This window comes from Pinus tabuliformis, chromosome 2_2, assembly GCF_031772625.1.
Source record: "Pinus tabuliformis cultivar Carrire ecotype Pingquan chromosome 2_2, CPIR1, whole genome shotgun sequence".
NCBI classification, from domain to species: domain Eukaryota; kingdom Viridiplantae; phylum Streptophyta; class Pinopsida; order Pinales; family Pinaceae; genus Pinus; species Pinus tabuliformis.
The window spans coordinates 652,839,098-652,857,519 of record NC_142300.1 but is presented as its reverse complement, the minus strand read 5'-3'; the positions used below and the strand labels follow the sequence as shown (position 1 = coordinate 652,857,519).

The window sequence follows — 18,422 nt, the reverse complement described above, 5'->3', positions numbered from 1 at the left end:
ACCATGGATATTCACTCTCACTTTACCACAGATATTATTAACCATACCATACCATGGGCCAATATGATGACTCATCAATACCACAAGCCCAAAACCATCTTTTATTTCCTAGTATGGAATAGATGTTGTAATGTCATGTTATATTATCTTATCTAAACATTTTGACCAAATCAAATTGCATAAAAATAAAAAGAAAAAAGAAAATTATTAGTTAAAACATTTTGACTTAGTAAAATTATATAAAAGTAAAAATTAAAAGAAAAATTAAAATTAATTATTAAACCAACCTAGATCTATTTTAATTCCAAATCTATCAACCTGTGAGAAAGATCAAATCTCTGAAGTTCAAATCTCTGCACCTAGAAAAATCCCTAATAAATCCAAAATTAAAATAAAACTAAAGTAATAATATTAAAATCCCTCACCAAAAAAAATCTACAATAATTAAATACATGCCATAAAACCTTGCATTTTAAAATTATTAAATACATGCCATAAAACCTTGCATTTTAAAATTATTAAATACATGCCATAAAACCTTGCATTTTAAAATTAGTTAAACTACCAGCAGTTTCACAAAAATAAATCAGTAAACGAATGTAAGATAAGGCTCTTTCCAATCAGCTTCCATGGCAAGTATTAGCTCTTCCCAGTCAACGTCAACTTTCAGTAAATTAGTTAAACTACAAGCAGTTTCACAAAATTAAATCATTAAACGAATGTCAGATAAGGCTCTTTCCAGTCAACTTCCATCACAAGTATTAGCTCTTGCAAGTCAACTTTCAGTACGCACCCTTGTGGAGTCCAAACTCCTTACATTAATCAAGATTGGTGAAAACAGTGTGCGTGAAACGAGAGACAAATTGTTTGGAAGCAGGTCACAGACGAATACAGTTATTTACGTTTGTAACACCTCCATCCACTACTAAATTATGGCCGCTTACATACTGCGAATCATCGCTGGCAAGATACAGGGCTGCTTCTGCTATATCCTTGGCTCGAAGAGTTGGGCCCTTTAAATTTGCCAAGCTTCCAACCAGCTCTTCTATTTTCTGCTTGCGATGTTCGAGATCATCCTTTAACATCTCTTCTACATTTTCTGTATCGTATTCGCTCCAAGCATTTATCATCATAGACGTTGCAACTCCAAAGGGAGAAATTGAGTTCACCCGAATCCCATATTTTCCTAGTTCACATGCACCATTCTTTGTTAAACCGATGATGGCATGCTTAGATGCCGTGTATGCATGAGGTCCAAGTCCTCCCAGAACACCTGCAACACTTGAAGTAGAAATAATGCACCCCTTTCTTCTGGGAACCATGACTCGTGCTGCATGTTTCATTCCAAGCCCCACTCCTTTCACATTAACACTCATTATTCTATCGAACTCCTCTGCATCAAACTCCATTATGCTCTTGCGTTTCTTCTGCTCTCCAAGGATTCCTGCGTTATTGTACATGATATCAAGTTTCCCGTACTTGGCAACTGTTATGTTGACAAGCTGCGCCACATCCTCCTCTCTGCTCACATCGCAATGCACGTATGTTGCAGCAGGAGCCAAAGATTTGGAGAGCTTCTCGCCTGCAGTGTCATCGATGTCGGCTATTATAACTTTTGCACCATGTTTTGCAAAAAGCCGAACAGCAGCTTCGCCGATCCCTCGCGCACCTCCCGTAATAATTGCTACTTTGCCTTCCAACCTATATATATAAGGCAAAGCAATTTTACGTTAGGCAACATGCGGTAAAATCTCATGTATTCTAGTAACTCTCCAACGACAAAGCTAGTTAATACATGGATACGTATTTGAAACCATAGTTACCAAATTTATATAGACATGTATTTGAAACCATAGTTATCAAATTCGACACTGTAAATTCAACGTTGAAAAAAAAATAAGATAATATACATCTTAATTTTTACTCCTCAAAAAAATGCTTACTGTATTAAACTTAACGAATTATTAAATGAATCAAATAGTATTCAAGAATTTTCGATTTTTTTTGGCGGATGCTGCCGAACTTTGTAACTATGTTTGAAACCCGTCATAAACCTTTAGAAGGTCTCCTTAACCTTCAGCACACAGTTCTGTAAATGAAAATTGAAATACAGATATGTGATTGAAATTAAGCAATTTATCACCAGCAGAAATCTTGCGCCAACAAAGTAAAAGAGACACAACGCAAATACTGTGTAGCAAAATATGATCCAGACTAATTCGACAGCTTGTGGGATTACAAAAGCACAACTATTTGTTAAAGGATGTGTGTCCATTCTCATTGCTTTCTGAAATAATGACCGGCTCCCGCACATGCCCATGCCCATTCTCAATAACCTCTGAAACGATATTGGGCATCACAGAATGGCCATCCTCGTTACATTCAGAAACAGTATTGGTCAACACTATGGGATTTTCGTTGCTTTTGCTATGTGGTACGTTATCTCGCACCGTTGAATGCTGGTTAGGAGTGCTCTCGCCTACATGTTGCGCCGACACGACTGTGATTCGGAAAGGAAAGAGAAACTGCACAAAAGACACAGCACTCAAGAGATTGCTACTGAAATGATCTCCCAACTTAAGAGGCAGCTCAGTGCGAGTATCCTTCTGTGATGACCATATTTAGAACCACAAGTTATAACTACAATTTCGTCAAAGGGCACAGAATCCTGATTTAAAACGACAGCCTATACGCATTTCCTAATCTTTGAATTTTGTTCACGACGGCATTCAAATCCTGATTTAAAACGACAGCCTATACGCATTTCCTAATCTTTGAATTTTGTTCACGACGGCATTCAAGGTTGAAAAAGTATCTCTAGAGAGTATTGGCAGCCTTTCAAAAACTGATAAAAACGTAGTCAAACACCACGGGCAAGGACGAAATTTCGATGAATAATAACAATATGCGCAATAAATGGAATTGACTGGCATGTTCAACGACCAGCGTTATGCATCGATGTATGACTCATCGACTGTGGTATTGTACACTTTGAAATAGATTAAGGACACAAATTTGTTTAGAAAATACTAGAAATTTTGTTATAATTTTTGTTAAAAATTTAAGTAAAATTTTGGAAAATTTAAATTATAGTTATTGAATTTTAAAATGGTTAAGATTTTTTCATAATATTGAATCTATTTTTACCCTAAATAAAAATAATTCAAAGACACATGTGATTAGATTTTTAAAAAATCACTAAATTATGGAAAAAATAACTTTCCAAATCAATTTATAACCTCCTGACAAGAAAACCCCTTTTAACATTTATGTAAATCCATATTTAAAAATGTATATGTTCTAATATGTAAATACATATTTGATAGTGTATATGCTTTATTATGGATAAGTCTTTTGTTGGAGATCAGATGCATAGCAAACATAAAAGCATATACAAAGCGACTAAAAATCATGCACAGGGACATAGCTTTTTAATGTGGTTCACCCAATCAATCTGGGCTACTAAGGCATTGGCAATATTATTAATCAAACAGGAGATTACATCAATCAAACTCTAACTCTACACCCAGCTATCCGAATGACTACCTATTTTATAGCAAGGAGAATCTAACTGCCTCTCACATCAAATTTAGGATGCATTAATTTTCTCCCAACAACCTAGAGCTAATCCAGCAACAGATTTTCTATTGTTGTCACACACTGAGATTTTTGCCTATTTCGTCTAAAACAGAAAAATCTCAAAAATCTCCACCTTGACAACAATTAGCCTGATGCCATGTTTGTTTATTATTGTTATCTTTTCTGCAAGCCAAGAGAAGCCAAACACCAACGTAGCTTCTCTAACAAAACTGGTTTCGTGAACATGTCTGCACAGTTTTCCTTTGTATGCACCTTTTCAAGAGAAACTCCTCTTTCAGTGATAACCTGTCTTACAAAATGGTACTTAATTGGAATATGCTTTGATTTACTATGATAGGCCGGATTCTTAGCCAAATGTATTGCACTTTGACTGTCACAAAGTAACCTGATGTTGTCCTGTAACCTACCAAACTCACCAAGCAAACCTTTCAACCAAACCGCCTCTTTGCAAGCATGCGAAGCAGCAATGTATTCTGCTTCAGTAGTGGATAAAGCAACAATGTTTTGTAGCTTTGACATCCAGCTAATAGCTCCACCTGCAAGAGTAAAGACATACCCTGAAGTTGATCTTCTCTTATCCAAATCACCTGCAAAATCAGAATCAACATATCCGCAAACAGATTCACTACTCTTATTGTAAGTAATACAATAACTACTTGTGCCTCTCAAATACCGAAGCACCCATTTTACTGCTGACCAGTGCTCTTTACCTGGATTTTCCATGTACCTGCTGACAACCCCAACTGCATGTGAAATATCTGGTCGCGTACACACCATCGCATACATCAAATATCCTGCTACATTGGCATATGGAATTCGAGACATATAATCCTTTTCTTCATCTGTATTAGGACATAAACTGGAAGAAAGCTTGAAATGGGAAGCTAAAGGGACTGACACAGGCTTCACATTATTCATACCAAACCTCAAAAGTATTTTCTCAACATACTTCTGTTGTGATAGCCACAGCTTACCATTATTCCTGTCTCTGAAAATCGCCATGCCCAAAATCTGTCTTGCTACTCTTAGATCTTTCATATCAAATGTCCTTGCCATCTAAGTCTTCAACCTGTTGATTTCTTCAATGCTTTTGCTTGCTAAAAGCATATCATCAACATACAACACTAAGATAATGAACATGCCATTATTTAACTACTTAAAGTAAACACAATGATCATATTCACTTCTTACATATTTCTGACTCAACATGAAAGAATCAAACTCCTTATACCACTGCCGAGGCGACTGCTTCAGGCCATATAATGACTTCTTGAGCCTGCAGACAAATTTCTCATTGTGATGCTGAACAAACCCTTCCGGTTGTTCCATATATATTTCCTCATCTAAGTCTCCATGTAAAAATGCAGTCTTAACATCTAATTGCTGCAACTCTAAATCAAGCAAAGCCACTAATGCTAACATAATTCTAATTGAAACAATTTTAACCACTGGTGAAAATATCTCATGAAAGTCTATGCCAGCTTTCTGAGAAAACCCTTTTGCAACCAGTCTCGCTTTGTACCTATCTTCCGTATCATTCACACCCCGTTTCACCTTGAACACCCACTTGCATCCCACAGTTTTCCTGCCTTTGGGAAGTTCAACCAGATCCCACGTGCCATTCTTACCTAAGGCCATCATTTCTTCCTTCATGGCTGCTTTCCATTTGTCACTATTTGAACCTTCTACAGCTTCCTGATAACACAAAGGTTCATCATCATTAGCGGTCAAAGCAACTGAAGTAACATAATCATCATACCTTCTCGGAGGGCGTTTGATCCTCGTAGACCTCCTTAAGGATGTTTCTGGTGCTTCCACAAATGGCTGTCTACCATCTGTAGGAACTTCTTCATGATCGCCATCTGAGATTTGTTCATGTCCTCCATCTGAACCCTGTTCATAATATGATTTTGAAACCTGTTCATGACTAGAATCTGAACTATGATCATCATGACTATCATCAGAAGTGCTGTCAAACTGAATGTGCTGAAAATCAGATACATCATCCTGTTTCAATTTATTATCTACATCTAACTGTATAAGAGAGGATTCATCAAACTTTACATCTCTGTTGATGATGATTTTGCGGGTAGTAGGATCCCACAATCTAAATCCCTTTGTTCCATCACCATACCCAACAAAGACATACCTTTTCGATTTCGGATCTAATTCAGTTCGCTGATGTTTAGGCACTAGAGCATATGCATCACAACCAAACACTCTAAGTTTAGAATAGTCACAAGGGTGTCCTTTCCATACCTCTTGCGGATCTTGCAGCCTATCGCCGTTGATGGAGATCGGTTTATCACATAACAAGTTGTTGCCACCGCTTCCGTCCACAACTCCTTTTGCAACCTGGCGTTACTCAGCATACACCTTGCTCTCTCTAGAAGAGTCCTGTTCATGTGTTCAGCAACTCCATTTTGCTGAGGAGTATAAACCGTGGTCTTATGTCTCTCGATCCCTGCATCCTCGCAATAGCTGTCAAACTCCTTGGAAGTAAACTCACCACCATTGTCAGTTCTTAAACATTTTATAGTTCTACCAGTGTTGTTTTCTACCAATGCTCTAAACTGCTTGAAAACTGTAAAAACATCAGACTTCTTTTTCAACATGTAGACCCATACTTTCCGAGAAAAGTCATCAATAAACGACACAAAATACGATGAGCCACCATACGAGGTTGTAGGTGCTAGACCCCAAACATTTGAATGAATATAATCAAGTATTCCTTTACTAGTATGTTTGCTTGTTTTAAACTTTTGTTTACTTTGTTTTCCAAACAAGCAATGTTTACAGAAATCTAACTTTCCAGATCTTAGATTAGGAAGTAACTTGCGGTCAGCCAAAATTTTCAACCCTCGTTCGCTCATATGGCACAACCTTTGATGCCATAGGCGAATGGAACTACTGTCCTATTCAGACACCGACACATGATCTGACCTAGTTCTACCTTCTAATTGAAAAAGATTTCCTACCTTCTTAGCCTTCATCACTAGTAAGATACCTTTATAGATTTTCATAACTCCACCTTGAATTACAGTTTTATATCCATTCGTATCCAGTGCTCCTAATGAAATTAGATTTTTTCTTAGATCTGGTACATGTCTCACATCAGTTAACAATTTGGTTGTGCCATCAAACATTTGCAGCTGTATACTCCCTATTCCCACAATATTAGATGTGACATCATTACCCATGTACACGACTCCATCATTCACTGATCTATATGTCTTAAACCAATCTCTATGTATACACATGTGGTTTGGTGCACCAGAATCTAGCAACCAATGTTGATCATGATTTGACATATTAACAGACAATACCTCATCACTCATACCTGAACCAGATACTGAACCTGTATCTGTGGTGTTGGCTTCCTTCTTTTCTGTCAACGAGCCTTCTTTAGCAGCCTGCTTTCGCTTCCAGCGATCCTTTTTCAGATGTCCAGCCTTGCCACAATGCCAGCACTTTACCTTTGTCTTCTTTCCTTTGGACTTTGAACGAGAGTCGCTATGCTTGCCCCCGAAGTGTCTCTCTCTTGAGCGACCTCTGGCCATCATTACCTCTGATGTAGAGGTGTCTGCATTCGACCTCTTCCTCGTCTCCTCAGACAACAAGGCTCCAACAACATCGTCAAACTCAAGGATGTCTGTTGTACTAAAGCTTATGGAAGTAACAAAGTGATCCCAGGATTCGGGCAATGAACACAATAGAGTTATTGCCTTATCCTCTGAATCAAATTTCACATCTAGACTGTCTAATTGCACCAGTAAGGTATTAAAAACATTCAGGTGATCAGTAATCGAGGTACCTTCTTTCATCCGCAAACCGTAAAGCTGCCGCTTCAGGAGAATCCGGTTTGTCAAGGATTTTGTCATATACAGCTTCTCCAACTTCGTCCACAAACCAGCTGCAGTCGTCTCTGACACGATGTTAAATAAAACATCATCAGCCAAACACAACCGAATTCCGCTCAAGGCTCTTCCATCCAATTCATTCCACTCATCATCTGTCACGGGGAAGGCAGTTTGGACCTGCCCAACAACGCCTTCGCCACGCCCTGCTGTACTAGCAGATCATGCATCTTTACCTTCCAGATCTCGAAATTATTTTTGCCATTAAATTTCTCGATTTCGAATCGGGCACTCTGAGTTTTCGCCATCTCGTCTAAAACAAAGAATCTCCAATTTCAATTTAACAAAAAACAAAATTGAATGTCACTAAATGCCTATGCCTCAAATTATCTTCGCCTTTTTAAAAACAAACAACAACCCCCGGTGTTTTTGCTGTTTAAATCTCAGATTCCAAATTAAAAAACAAATGGCGCTTGCTGATTAGCACCTGAACCGCGCCTATTAAAAAACGCTCTAAGTGATGACAAATTGGCGCGAGAATCGCACTCAAATGCGCGCCTATCGGCTCATTAGCGCATTGGCGCACTTAATTAATGCGTTTCCGCGCTAATTCAATTGGCTGGCGCAACTGTGATTGAATTACCCGCGCCAAGAAGAAAACGTATAAAAAAAAAAACAAAAGGCACTCACCAATTTTAGGCGTGTTCTGACATTACACGTATCTGCGGCAGCACCAAATCTATACGCAGCAGCATACAGCTAACAAGTCACACACATTTATTTGACGCCTAGGACCACAATTCGCGTGGCGAATGGCTCTATGATCCGTGGCGACCAGCGCTCCACGCAGACTCAATACACAGCATGCAGGTTCAACAGCTCGCACCACGCTGTACACCAAAAAAAAAACTGGAATACGCACTACAACCACGCGGAGTTATTGTTCATCGCCACGCAGGTGTTATAATATATATCCACGCAGTGTTAAATACACAAATCCACGCAGGATTATTCAGCTTATTGACCGCCGATTCACCTCCATGCACCAGCATGTATCGATGCTCCACTCGCCTTTCCCCTTTGGATCCGAACTGAGCTCCTTTTCGCAGGAAACATATACCTCCTTTTCGATGGTAGCTTTCACCACGCAGTAATCCTCAGCAGCGCTTCGCTCCACGCACCAACAGCAGTGCGCTCCAGCAACGCATCAAAAAAAAAATGTTTCACGCAGCTTCTTCGGGCTCACACGACGCCTCCAACATGCTCTGATACCAATTGTTGGAGATCAGATGCACAGCAAACATAAAAGCATATACACAGTGATTAAAAATCATGCACAGGGACACAGCTTTTTAACGTGGTTCACCCAACCAATCTGGGCTACGTCCACACAACTAAGGCATCGACAATATTATTAATCAAACAGGTGATTACATCAATCAAACTCTAACTCTACACCTAGCTATCCGAATGACTACCTATTTTATAGCAAAGAGAATCTAACTGCCTCTCACATCAAATTTAGGATGCATTAATTTTCTCCCAACAACCTGGAGCTAATCCAGCAACAGATTTTCTATTGTTGTCACACACTGGGATTTTTGCCTATTTCGTCTAAAACAGAGAAATCTCAACACTTTTTAGGATACTAGTTCGAAAATTGTAATTTTAATAGAAGGATGTATTATTAATCGTTTAAAATCGTGATTTTTTTTTGAAAATTATAAATAAATGGAATTGACGAAATTTCGATGAATAATAACCATATGTGAAATAAATGGAATTGGCAGGCCGGTTCAACGACCAGCATTATGCATTGACGTATGACTCATCGTTTGTGGTATTGTACGAATATATGCACTTTGAAATACGCTTTGAAATATGGTTGTATCGAATATACGTACTTTGAAATAGAGTAGTATATGAGGGTATATATTTGTTCAGAAAATAATAAAAAATTTGGTGCGATGTTTTAAAAATTTGGTAGAAATTTAAATTATAGTTGTTAATTTCAAGATTTATAATCTTAAGATTTATAATAATGTTAAATTTATTTCCATAAAAAATAATTCAAACATTTTTATAATTAAATATTTAAAAAAGAACTTACCAAATTTCAATTAAAAAATATTTCCAAACTAATTTATAACCTCCCTAAATAACACTTTTTAAAATTTATGTAAATCCATATTGAAGAGTGTATATGTTTTACTATTAAATACATATTTAATAGTGTATATGCTTTATTTCCAAACTAATTTATAACCTCCCTAAATAACACCTTTTAAAATTTATGTAAATCCATATTGAAGAATGTATATGTTTTACTATTAAATACATATTTAACAAGAGACGCTGCATGGCAGCAAGTCTCTGTGTTGAGCTGGATAGCTCTACAAGGAACAATACAATGCAATTTAATGCTTTAGAGGAATATTTCGTTTGGATGAGGAGAGCCATAATTGAAAATTGCAACTGGGCAGCGGAGGGCAACGAGCACGATATATTTGAGGTCGCTCTCTTAACTGCGAAGGCACAGGCAGTGCTCGATGAGGTACACAAATTAGTTAACGATGTGCAATAATTTTTTTCCCTCGAATCCCCAATTCATGTGTCATGTGACCAATAATCATAGCAATAATGTTTTACGTTTCTGTTTGGATTTGTGTTCATGGAGATCATAATAATTTATACATACTCCTTATTTTGAGGTATTCTTCAGATCTATCGAAACGACGTGCTGCGCCATACGGGTCAATCCAGCGGAAGCGGAGTTGAACGAGCGGCGTATGATGATAGTCAGGTTTGAGTATGATGACGTTTAAAGCCATCTGGTTTATATCGAGATATTTAAAGCTTTGATTTTAAGTGGTTTATAACAAATTTATTGTGAATCATCAAATTCCGATGGAAGCTCGCCTTCATGGTCCATCCCATTTGACCGAAGCGTTTGGCGTTTTCTTCGGAGCCCTTTGTTCGCCAGCATAAGAACACATGTCCACATATGCAATAACCCAAGTAACACTTGCAATGACATTTATATGTTGAATTGGAACGCAACCACATTTTTTATATTTCCCAAAAATGCAAGTACCCAAGTAACACTGCAACGACATTTATAGGTTGAATGGGAATGTAGCCACGTTTCGTATATTTTGCATGCAAATATTTTATGGTCGACTCTCCATTGGAAAGGATGTTAGGCAAGAGGTAGAGCCATATCACGTGGCTTGCATGCTCGCTTTCATGTCACCAACTTTATTGTAACAACCCAAAACATCTGTCTTCGGTTACGATTACAGATCTCCATGAAGATGACCTCGTGATCCAGATTTCTTTCAAATGTCACCAAATGAGCAATGAGAATGAAATCGCATTGGAAACTCAGGCCGTAGATCCGGCCTGGCAGAAAGATTTCTCGCTAAGCCCAAAGGAGAGCAAGAAAATTAAACCCTATACTTATCCGCGGATGAGAGCATCAATCATCCTTAGTTATTATATGTCTGGTTATTTCATTCTGCCTGGTTTGTGTGCACTAGCGATAAATAGACAGACTTAAATAGAAAAACAGTCGCAGTTTGAGTCATTGATTCTGATGTTAGACCATAAAAATAACTCCGGGCATAAATTTATTTAAGACAGGTATTAATCAGTTACAATTTGGGAACGAATTGCCTTTATTCTGATTTTCTATGTACCCGGCAACGGAACGAACCTGGATGATTTGTGGGAGAGCGCATGCACGCCTTCTACGAAGAAGAACAATAAATGGTCTTTCCAGGGGCGCCGATTTGTGGGAGAGCGCATGCATGCCTTCTGCGAAGAAGAACAATAAATGGTCTTTCCAGGGGCGCTTAGGGTTTGAACCTGTGAATTTTTGCTTGGCAAAACAAATCCAGCCAAAGAAGCTAAATTAGGGAATTAAGGCGAAGGAGAAGAGGCAAATGAAGTGGCTCGAGTATACATAATATTCCAGATGGGAGTGGAATTCCTCGGACAGTCCGTAGGCAGTATGGTCTTTCCAGGGGCGCCGATACAACGAATGCAAATGGCCTTGAACGCGGTTTTATGCCCATGACGTACCAGGGTTGTTTTAGTTCCTTGAGATTCAGTGGCTTGTGAAAACGCCCTACCCTTTCAATCAGTAGTCAGCTCTGTAGTCAGTGTTCTGCGAAGAAGAACAATAAATGGTCTTTCCAGGGGCACCTGGGGTTTGAACCTGTGAATTTTTGCTTGGCAAAACAAATCCAGCCAAAGAAGCTAAATTAGGAAATTAAGGCAAAGGAGAAGAGGCAAATGAAGTGGCTCGAGTATACATAATATTCCAGATGGGAGTGGAATTCCTCGCACAATCCGAGGGCAATCTAAAATATTAGGCAACTGCTTCTAATGGCCTTTTCTCCTAAAAATTGGCTCACTCACTCATTTTTCGTTTCGAGTCGTTTGACAAGGTGAAAGGTACTATCCTAGACTGGTTGTTTCAATGATTTTATAGAATGTAGTGTCTGTACTTTTTAATATATTGTTCAGATTTTAGTAGTCTACGAATCTGGCAGGCTTGAAAATGTATTCTCATATCCACACTCCACATCAAGCTATAAACCCTTTAATATGACAGATACTTCAAGGAGTTTTTTGCTATTGTTGCAGTCATTTCCAGCAAAACAACTTAAACCCCATATAACATAGTCTTGTAGAGTGGGCGTCTTCTGGAAATTTTATAGTTGTAACACTCCTTGCCCTACATGCAATCCCTTTCCATTTTTAGGTAACTCCATGCTCTTCAATACTTGACGAAGAAGTAGCAGTGAGGCGTAGAAAAAAGTAGTATAATGAATAGAAAGGCGCAGGAAAAAATAAAGCCCTGCAGTAGCTTAATGTGTTTAATGTGTTATGCCTCTTCCATCCATGCACTGGGGGAGACCCAATTGAAATATGGAGAAAAAAATAGCAAAAAGAAAACAAGTGAATTGGGGTTACCAGAACGGTCTTGTTCGCCGCACCAAGAGGGGTGATGATCAACTGGTCTCCCTCCCTCGAAACCATCGACTCCTTCCTTTTCAATGAAGGCCCAGAAGTTGTTGTCGAACTCATGGCTGGTTTCCTTTCGGCCTAAGTTTTAATGTCAAAACAAATCTGAGATGTTTCATACTATAAAAACAAATATGAGATGTTTCATAACGTATATTCATATGTACAGTAAGTTAATATTATCTCTGGCATTCGTGCAGGATGTAGCTGAGGAAAGTTCAGAAGCCCAAATTGCTTGATCCGAAAGCCGCTACTGCCGCATCACGCCCCAGGAAGGAACGACCACCGATTTAGGATTAGTAATGGGATGAGAAGGATCCTATAGCTATTGTTCATATTGGACCTGCTGCAGTAACACCGAAGCACCATGCAGTAACAGGTGGAAACAACGGCAAGCACGGGTGGCACCTACACCACCTGCATGCACATCTACACCTGCCAACCTGCAAATAAATGCTCAAACTATGCTCAAACTAAAATGCCAACATGCAAATAAACGCTCAAACTACAAACTAATGTTAGCATTAATATCCACTGTTTCACAGCGATTAATAATGAACCGGGTAAAACAGAACAAACCTATGGTCCAGCCTCTTCCGCCTCGGGAAGAGGCCAAATAAGATGGCAAACAAAGATGCATTTAAGAACTTTGGTTACTCCAGCAATGGCAAACAACATTGTATTTAAAAACTTTGGTTACCCCCGCGATACTCAGCTCAAATTAGTAACATAGCACCTTAGACTAATGCTATAGCATCGCATTTTGATTACTATAGTCCCTGGCCATTGCCAGATGGCAGAGACTAATAATGTATATACTTTATTTTGGAAAAGCCTTATAATTTTAAAGTATTTGATTTTTTTTTATAAGACCATGTATATTAACTATGTAAAAATTCTAAATAGGAAAGATCATTTATTATTTTTGATTTAAAAGTAATCAACTTTTCATAGCCAGTACGTTGAATTCTTTTTTGCAATTTAACAAGGAAACATTACAATGTCATCAACAATAGGTTGCTTTTTCGGGTATTAAGTTAATATGGGGATATTTTCCTTGTTGGCATGTAACCTTTTCAGGAATGAAGTTAATAAGGGAACTTTTCTTTGTTTGTATTTTTTGGGTTGATTTTATAGTGTTAAATGTTTTTAAAAATTTAAAATTGAAAATATAGTTTAAATTTTCCAAAAATTATATAATAAATTTTTAATAAAAAAATTTATTTTAGTAAATTATGGAATTTAATATATATAAATATTTATATTTATATGAAATTCAATAAATATAAATATTAAAATATTAAAATTTGATAAGTTATGTGAGTTTTGAGATAATTAACACGTTTAATATATAGTTTGAATAGCCAAAATCCAAAAACATCTATATTTTTAAAATCACTTAATATAAAATACCTTGTTACCATCTCCTCTACATCCAATAGTCACAATCTACTCTACGCACGAGAGTCAGAATCTTACTTTTAGTTTTCACAACTGGAATTATGATAAAATAATGTGGTTTAACAATTAGATATTTTGGTTTTTCATTAAATAGTCACAGTCCACTCTACACACGAGAGTCAGAATCTTACTTTTAGTTTTCACAACTGGAACTATGATAAAATAATGTAGTTTAACCATTAGATATTTTGGTTTTTCATTATAATGTAGTTTAACCATTAGATATTTTGGTTTTTCATTAAATATTATTAATACAAATTTTTGTGAAATTGTAATTTTTAGTTTTTTCAAAATATTAAATAAATAAATAAATTTAATTTTTTAAAATTTTTTAAATTACATGACTCAAAATTATAACTAACCATTTCTTTTATATAAATTATTGTAGAATGGAAAAGAATATAAATAATATGACCGTGAATCATAATTTTAATTTTCAAACTCTCATAGATGTAAGAATTCAAAGTAGCCCTAACGTAAAAGGGAAAAACAAACTCCATGGTAAGTAATTTTTTGCTTCCAAACATAGTGAAAATAATTCAATTAATTACATGATTTCAGTAACGCAATTATGAGCTCAACATGATCCAAATCCAATTAGTTAATGGAAGATTTGTTTAGGTAAGTATGTTTAATTAATATAATTATGAGAAATAAAAATGGAATGGATAAATGGCTAATATAATTCGTTTGTTTATATATATATATATTAACAAACGAATTATATTAGCCATTTATCCATTCTATTTTTATTTATATATATATATATTAAAATTAATAATAAATTTAATTGATAAGTAAATTTAGGAAGGCAATAAAGATTGAAAAAGGTTAAATAATATTAATAAAAATGGTTTAAAAATGATTATTTACTAATAAATGATTAATTATTTTCCTAATTCAATATTAAAAACTATATTTTAAGAATGATGTCTTTTTATTAAAATATTATTATTTATTAATAAATAATATTTATTTAGTCAAATCTAACTATTATATGATAATGTCTAATTTCTTTTCTTCATCTAGTTAACTTGATGCCAAGATATGGTTCTTCATCTTGTTCTCATGATGACGATGATGTGGTTTTTATCGAAAATTTTCTTACTTTTAAGTGATATTATTCTTAATTTCAAATATAATAATGTGTAGCACCTTCTCAATAATAAATATCTATCTATTCCAAAATTATATTAATATATGATTATAAACTCTTGAAGTATATTGATTTATGAAAACCAATCATTTTTACTATTTGTGTATTTATGTGCAAGTAATTATATTGTAAAGGGAAAGAATTATGTTGTAAAGTGTGTCTTATTATTATTATTATTATTTTGTTCTATGAGATATTTAAACCTTGAAATTCATAATTTATATAATACCTCATAACCATGATTATGAATTAAGTTACCTTGTAAACTATTTTTTATAATTCTTTTAAAAAACTAAAATATTTAAATTAAAAAGAAACTAAAATATGATGACTCTTATTGGAGAATCTGGAGAATGGAGTTCACGTTGATTTCTAGGGTTTTTTTTTTTCATGTTCTCCTCATCATCCACTTCGAGCCATGGGATGGATATTTGCGATGGAGATTTGCTTCGTTAGTGATGAGCCCCATAAATGGATAATTATATGGGCTCATTTTTCCTCCTAACTCAGATTAATCCACCATTCTCATTAGTTTATTGCATGTTTTTTATTATATTTATGCTAATAGAGTGAATTGGGTTAGTCATTATGCCATGAAGTCTAATGTGTCCTTCATGCAGATTTATGGTCAGTTTTCAGACAAAGTCAAAGGTTTAATGAGCATTTGGTAGCCAATATTTGAGGAAAACAAGGGAGAGAATTGGTAGGAGGGTGTCCCCCTCATTTATGACCCCCTACTTCGAATCCTCCTTCAGAAATATTGGAGAACAAGCAGCCACATCAATGCATCCAAGAGGCAACTGAGTAAGTGAAGAAGAACTGTGTCTATCTCTAATCTTGGAAGACAAGCCTCCTTGATTTTAGGAGAGTTGTTGGGGTTCCAGTTGTATAAATAGGGGGGCTTAGGGCCTCAGAAGTTTAGTTGGATGTTAGTCAAATTTTCGCACTTTTGTTGCAGCTCTTGCTGAGCTCATTTCGAGCTTACTTTTGTGAACAATTTATGTAATGTGACTATTATTTTGATAATGGAGATGAAATGTTTTCTGAGCCAGCACTAAGTTCTTTCAGAGGGCTGAAGCTCTTGGGTTATGGCCCAACTCAAGCTGCCCAACACCTCTTGTTTTGTATTTATATGTTTTCTTGTTTCAGTGTATGAATTAGTTGTTGTTAGATAGATTTTTTCCCCTTGGTTAGAATAGGTTGTTGTTGGTAATTTACATAGCTGTTTCCATTTCAGTTGCTGAAGTAAGTTAAATAGTGATAGGAGAAAGATACAAAAAGGCCAACAGGGCCTTGACCTCCTTTCCTCCCTTTGGGACTATGAGCTTAGGTTAAGACACTCTTCATGCCACAAAAACACAATTTTGCTTCCTCCATGCAATTTATAGTGTTGTAGTTTGATTTAGAATGCTTTGCTTCAAATCCATTTTGCCATGTTCATTTCTGTTTCTGCACTAAATCTCTTTCCATGCTTTCCTTTCCATACAACAGTGTTCAACATTTTATTTCCCTAGATCAGAATTTAGGTTAACATGAGATATAGTTCTATTTTTTGGTGCAACTAGTTCCTTTTCTTGCTTAGTTTCAATATTTTGATGTGCAACTCTCTTACAATACACCTCTGCTCATAATAAATCAATAAAGCAGCCATCACCATCTCTTTTGTAACAGGTTTCGTAGGTCATTCACAACCCTTCACAAATCTGCCCTAATTTCTGAACTTTTCTCATAAGCTTTCCTCCCATCTCTTGAACAAATCCAAACATCATTTTATTTCCTAATTCTCCTTGATGAACCTCAGACACCTTAGCACATCCCTCTAGTCTTCAGCTACCATTTCCCACCATTTTTCCACCTTTAAAACCTCTAAAACAACCCTCGGCATCCTCCTGTAGATCCCCTGCAACCTCCTGTAGAATTTTCTGTAAGTGACCTTTTGAAGTCCGATTGCAGGGAAGCCTCCAGAAGGTTACCAAAGGCCTCCTAGGACCCCTCCACACCTTCCTACACCTATTCAAATCCAAAATTCACCCTCCATCGCCACCTAATCGCTGCCACATCCATAAACGAATAAATTACATGCATAACAATTTCACATAAAATACCTAAAAATCCAAAAATATGTTTTTTTCTCATTTCCTTCTAGAAATAACTTGAATAGATGTAGTTTACTTCCTCAGTATTTAATGGCATTCATTTCATAGGTTTGTATCTCTCTTTCTACAAAAGTAGGGTTAGTTGGTAAATTAGGGTTTGCTAGGTTTTGCTTTACATTCCAGTCTTCTTTCTCTTTCTACAAGTAGAATAGCCTCTGTAGAGTTAGCTTTCCTTTCTTTCATCACATATAAAGCTTCTTCTGGAATTCATAGAAGTTCGCTTGAGCTCTTAGTGATCTTGCATCAACTAATCAAGTGATAGGCTGCAGTAAGAACTAGTACCTGTGCATACAACACCGTCGCTTCCAAGTTTGTTACGAACTATCGGGTTGATAAAAGTAAAGTAGGAAGCCCCATGAGTCGTAGCATTATTGCTGCAATACTGGTGCTCACCACTTTTTAGCGCCGTTGCCAGGGAAGCGTCAGAGTATTTTGTGATTACTGTTTTCTTCTATTTTCTATTGTAACATTATGCTAAGTAGTTTATTTAAACAAAAGTAGAGTATTTATTCCTTTCAATTTCTGCATTTCCTTTCTTTCCTTTCAATTCTGCAATTTCCATTTCAGCAAAAGTAGATTAGTCCTTTCCATTCTACAATTTCCATTTCAGCGAAAGTAGATTAGTCATTTCCTTGCTTTCATGTCAATTGTGCAATTTCTATTTCTACAAAGGTAGATTAGTCATTTCCTTGCTTTCTTTTCAATTCTACAATTTCCATTTCAACAAAGGTAGATTAGTCATTTCCTTGTTTTCCTTTCTGCATTTCATTTGCTTTCCTTTTCATTTATGCAATTTCATTTTAGCAAGTTCATTTCAGTTAGTTGAAATTTGTTTGTTCATTCAATTTTAGTTTTGCAGGTACAAGCAGAAAAAAACAAAAACCACCCAAAAAGAGATTTCCTTTAATGCCTCGTAGGAACATAGATAATTTAGGAAAATTTTTGCCCAACACCCCCACTGCTTTACACAACCAACCTTCTCTCTTCTTCAGTGGCTACAATCAAGAAAAACCCTTAGGTAACAACCAGACATATTTGAAGAACCTATAGGGGAAGAAGAAGAAGAAAACATTCCTCTAGAGCCAATGGCTGAAAACAGAAATGTTGGGAGTAGTACCTTTTCTTCCAATGCATCCATTAAAGGTGAAATTGGAAACATGT

General features: G+C 36.2%; 1 protein-coding gene across 1 annotated transcript in view; it reads right to left on the bottom strand.

Annotated features, from left to right (window-relative positions):
* Window positions 1-722: 722 nt before the first annotated feature.
* The window catches only part of LOC149194310 (short-chain dehydrogenase reductase 2a-like), a 106,932-nt gene continuing 89,232 nt past the window's right edge, over window positions 723-18,422 (bottom strand). The window contains exons 3-6 of the mRNA XM_089407626.1: window positions 2,301-2,525; window positions 2,075-2,153; window positions 1,796-1,871; window positions 723-1,701 (exon numbers count right to left, since the gene is read on the bottom strand). Coding sequence (XP_089263752.1) covers window positions 879-1,701; window positions 1,796-1,871; window positions 2,075-2,153; window positions 2,301-2,525 — 1,203 coding nt within the window. The 3' untranslated portion in view covers window positions 723-878. The remainder of the gene's footprint in view (window positions 1,702-1,795; window positions 1,872-2,074; window positions 2,154-2,300; window positions 2,526-18,422) is intronic.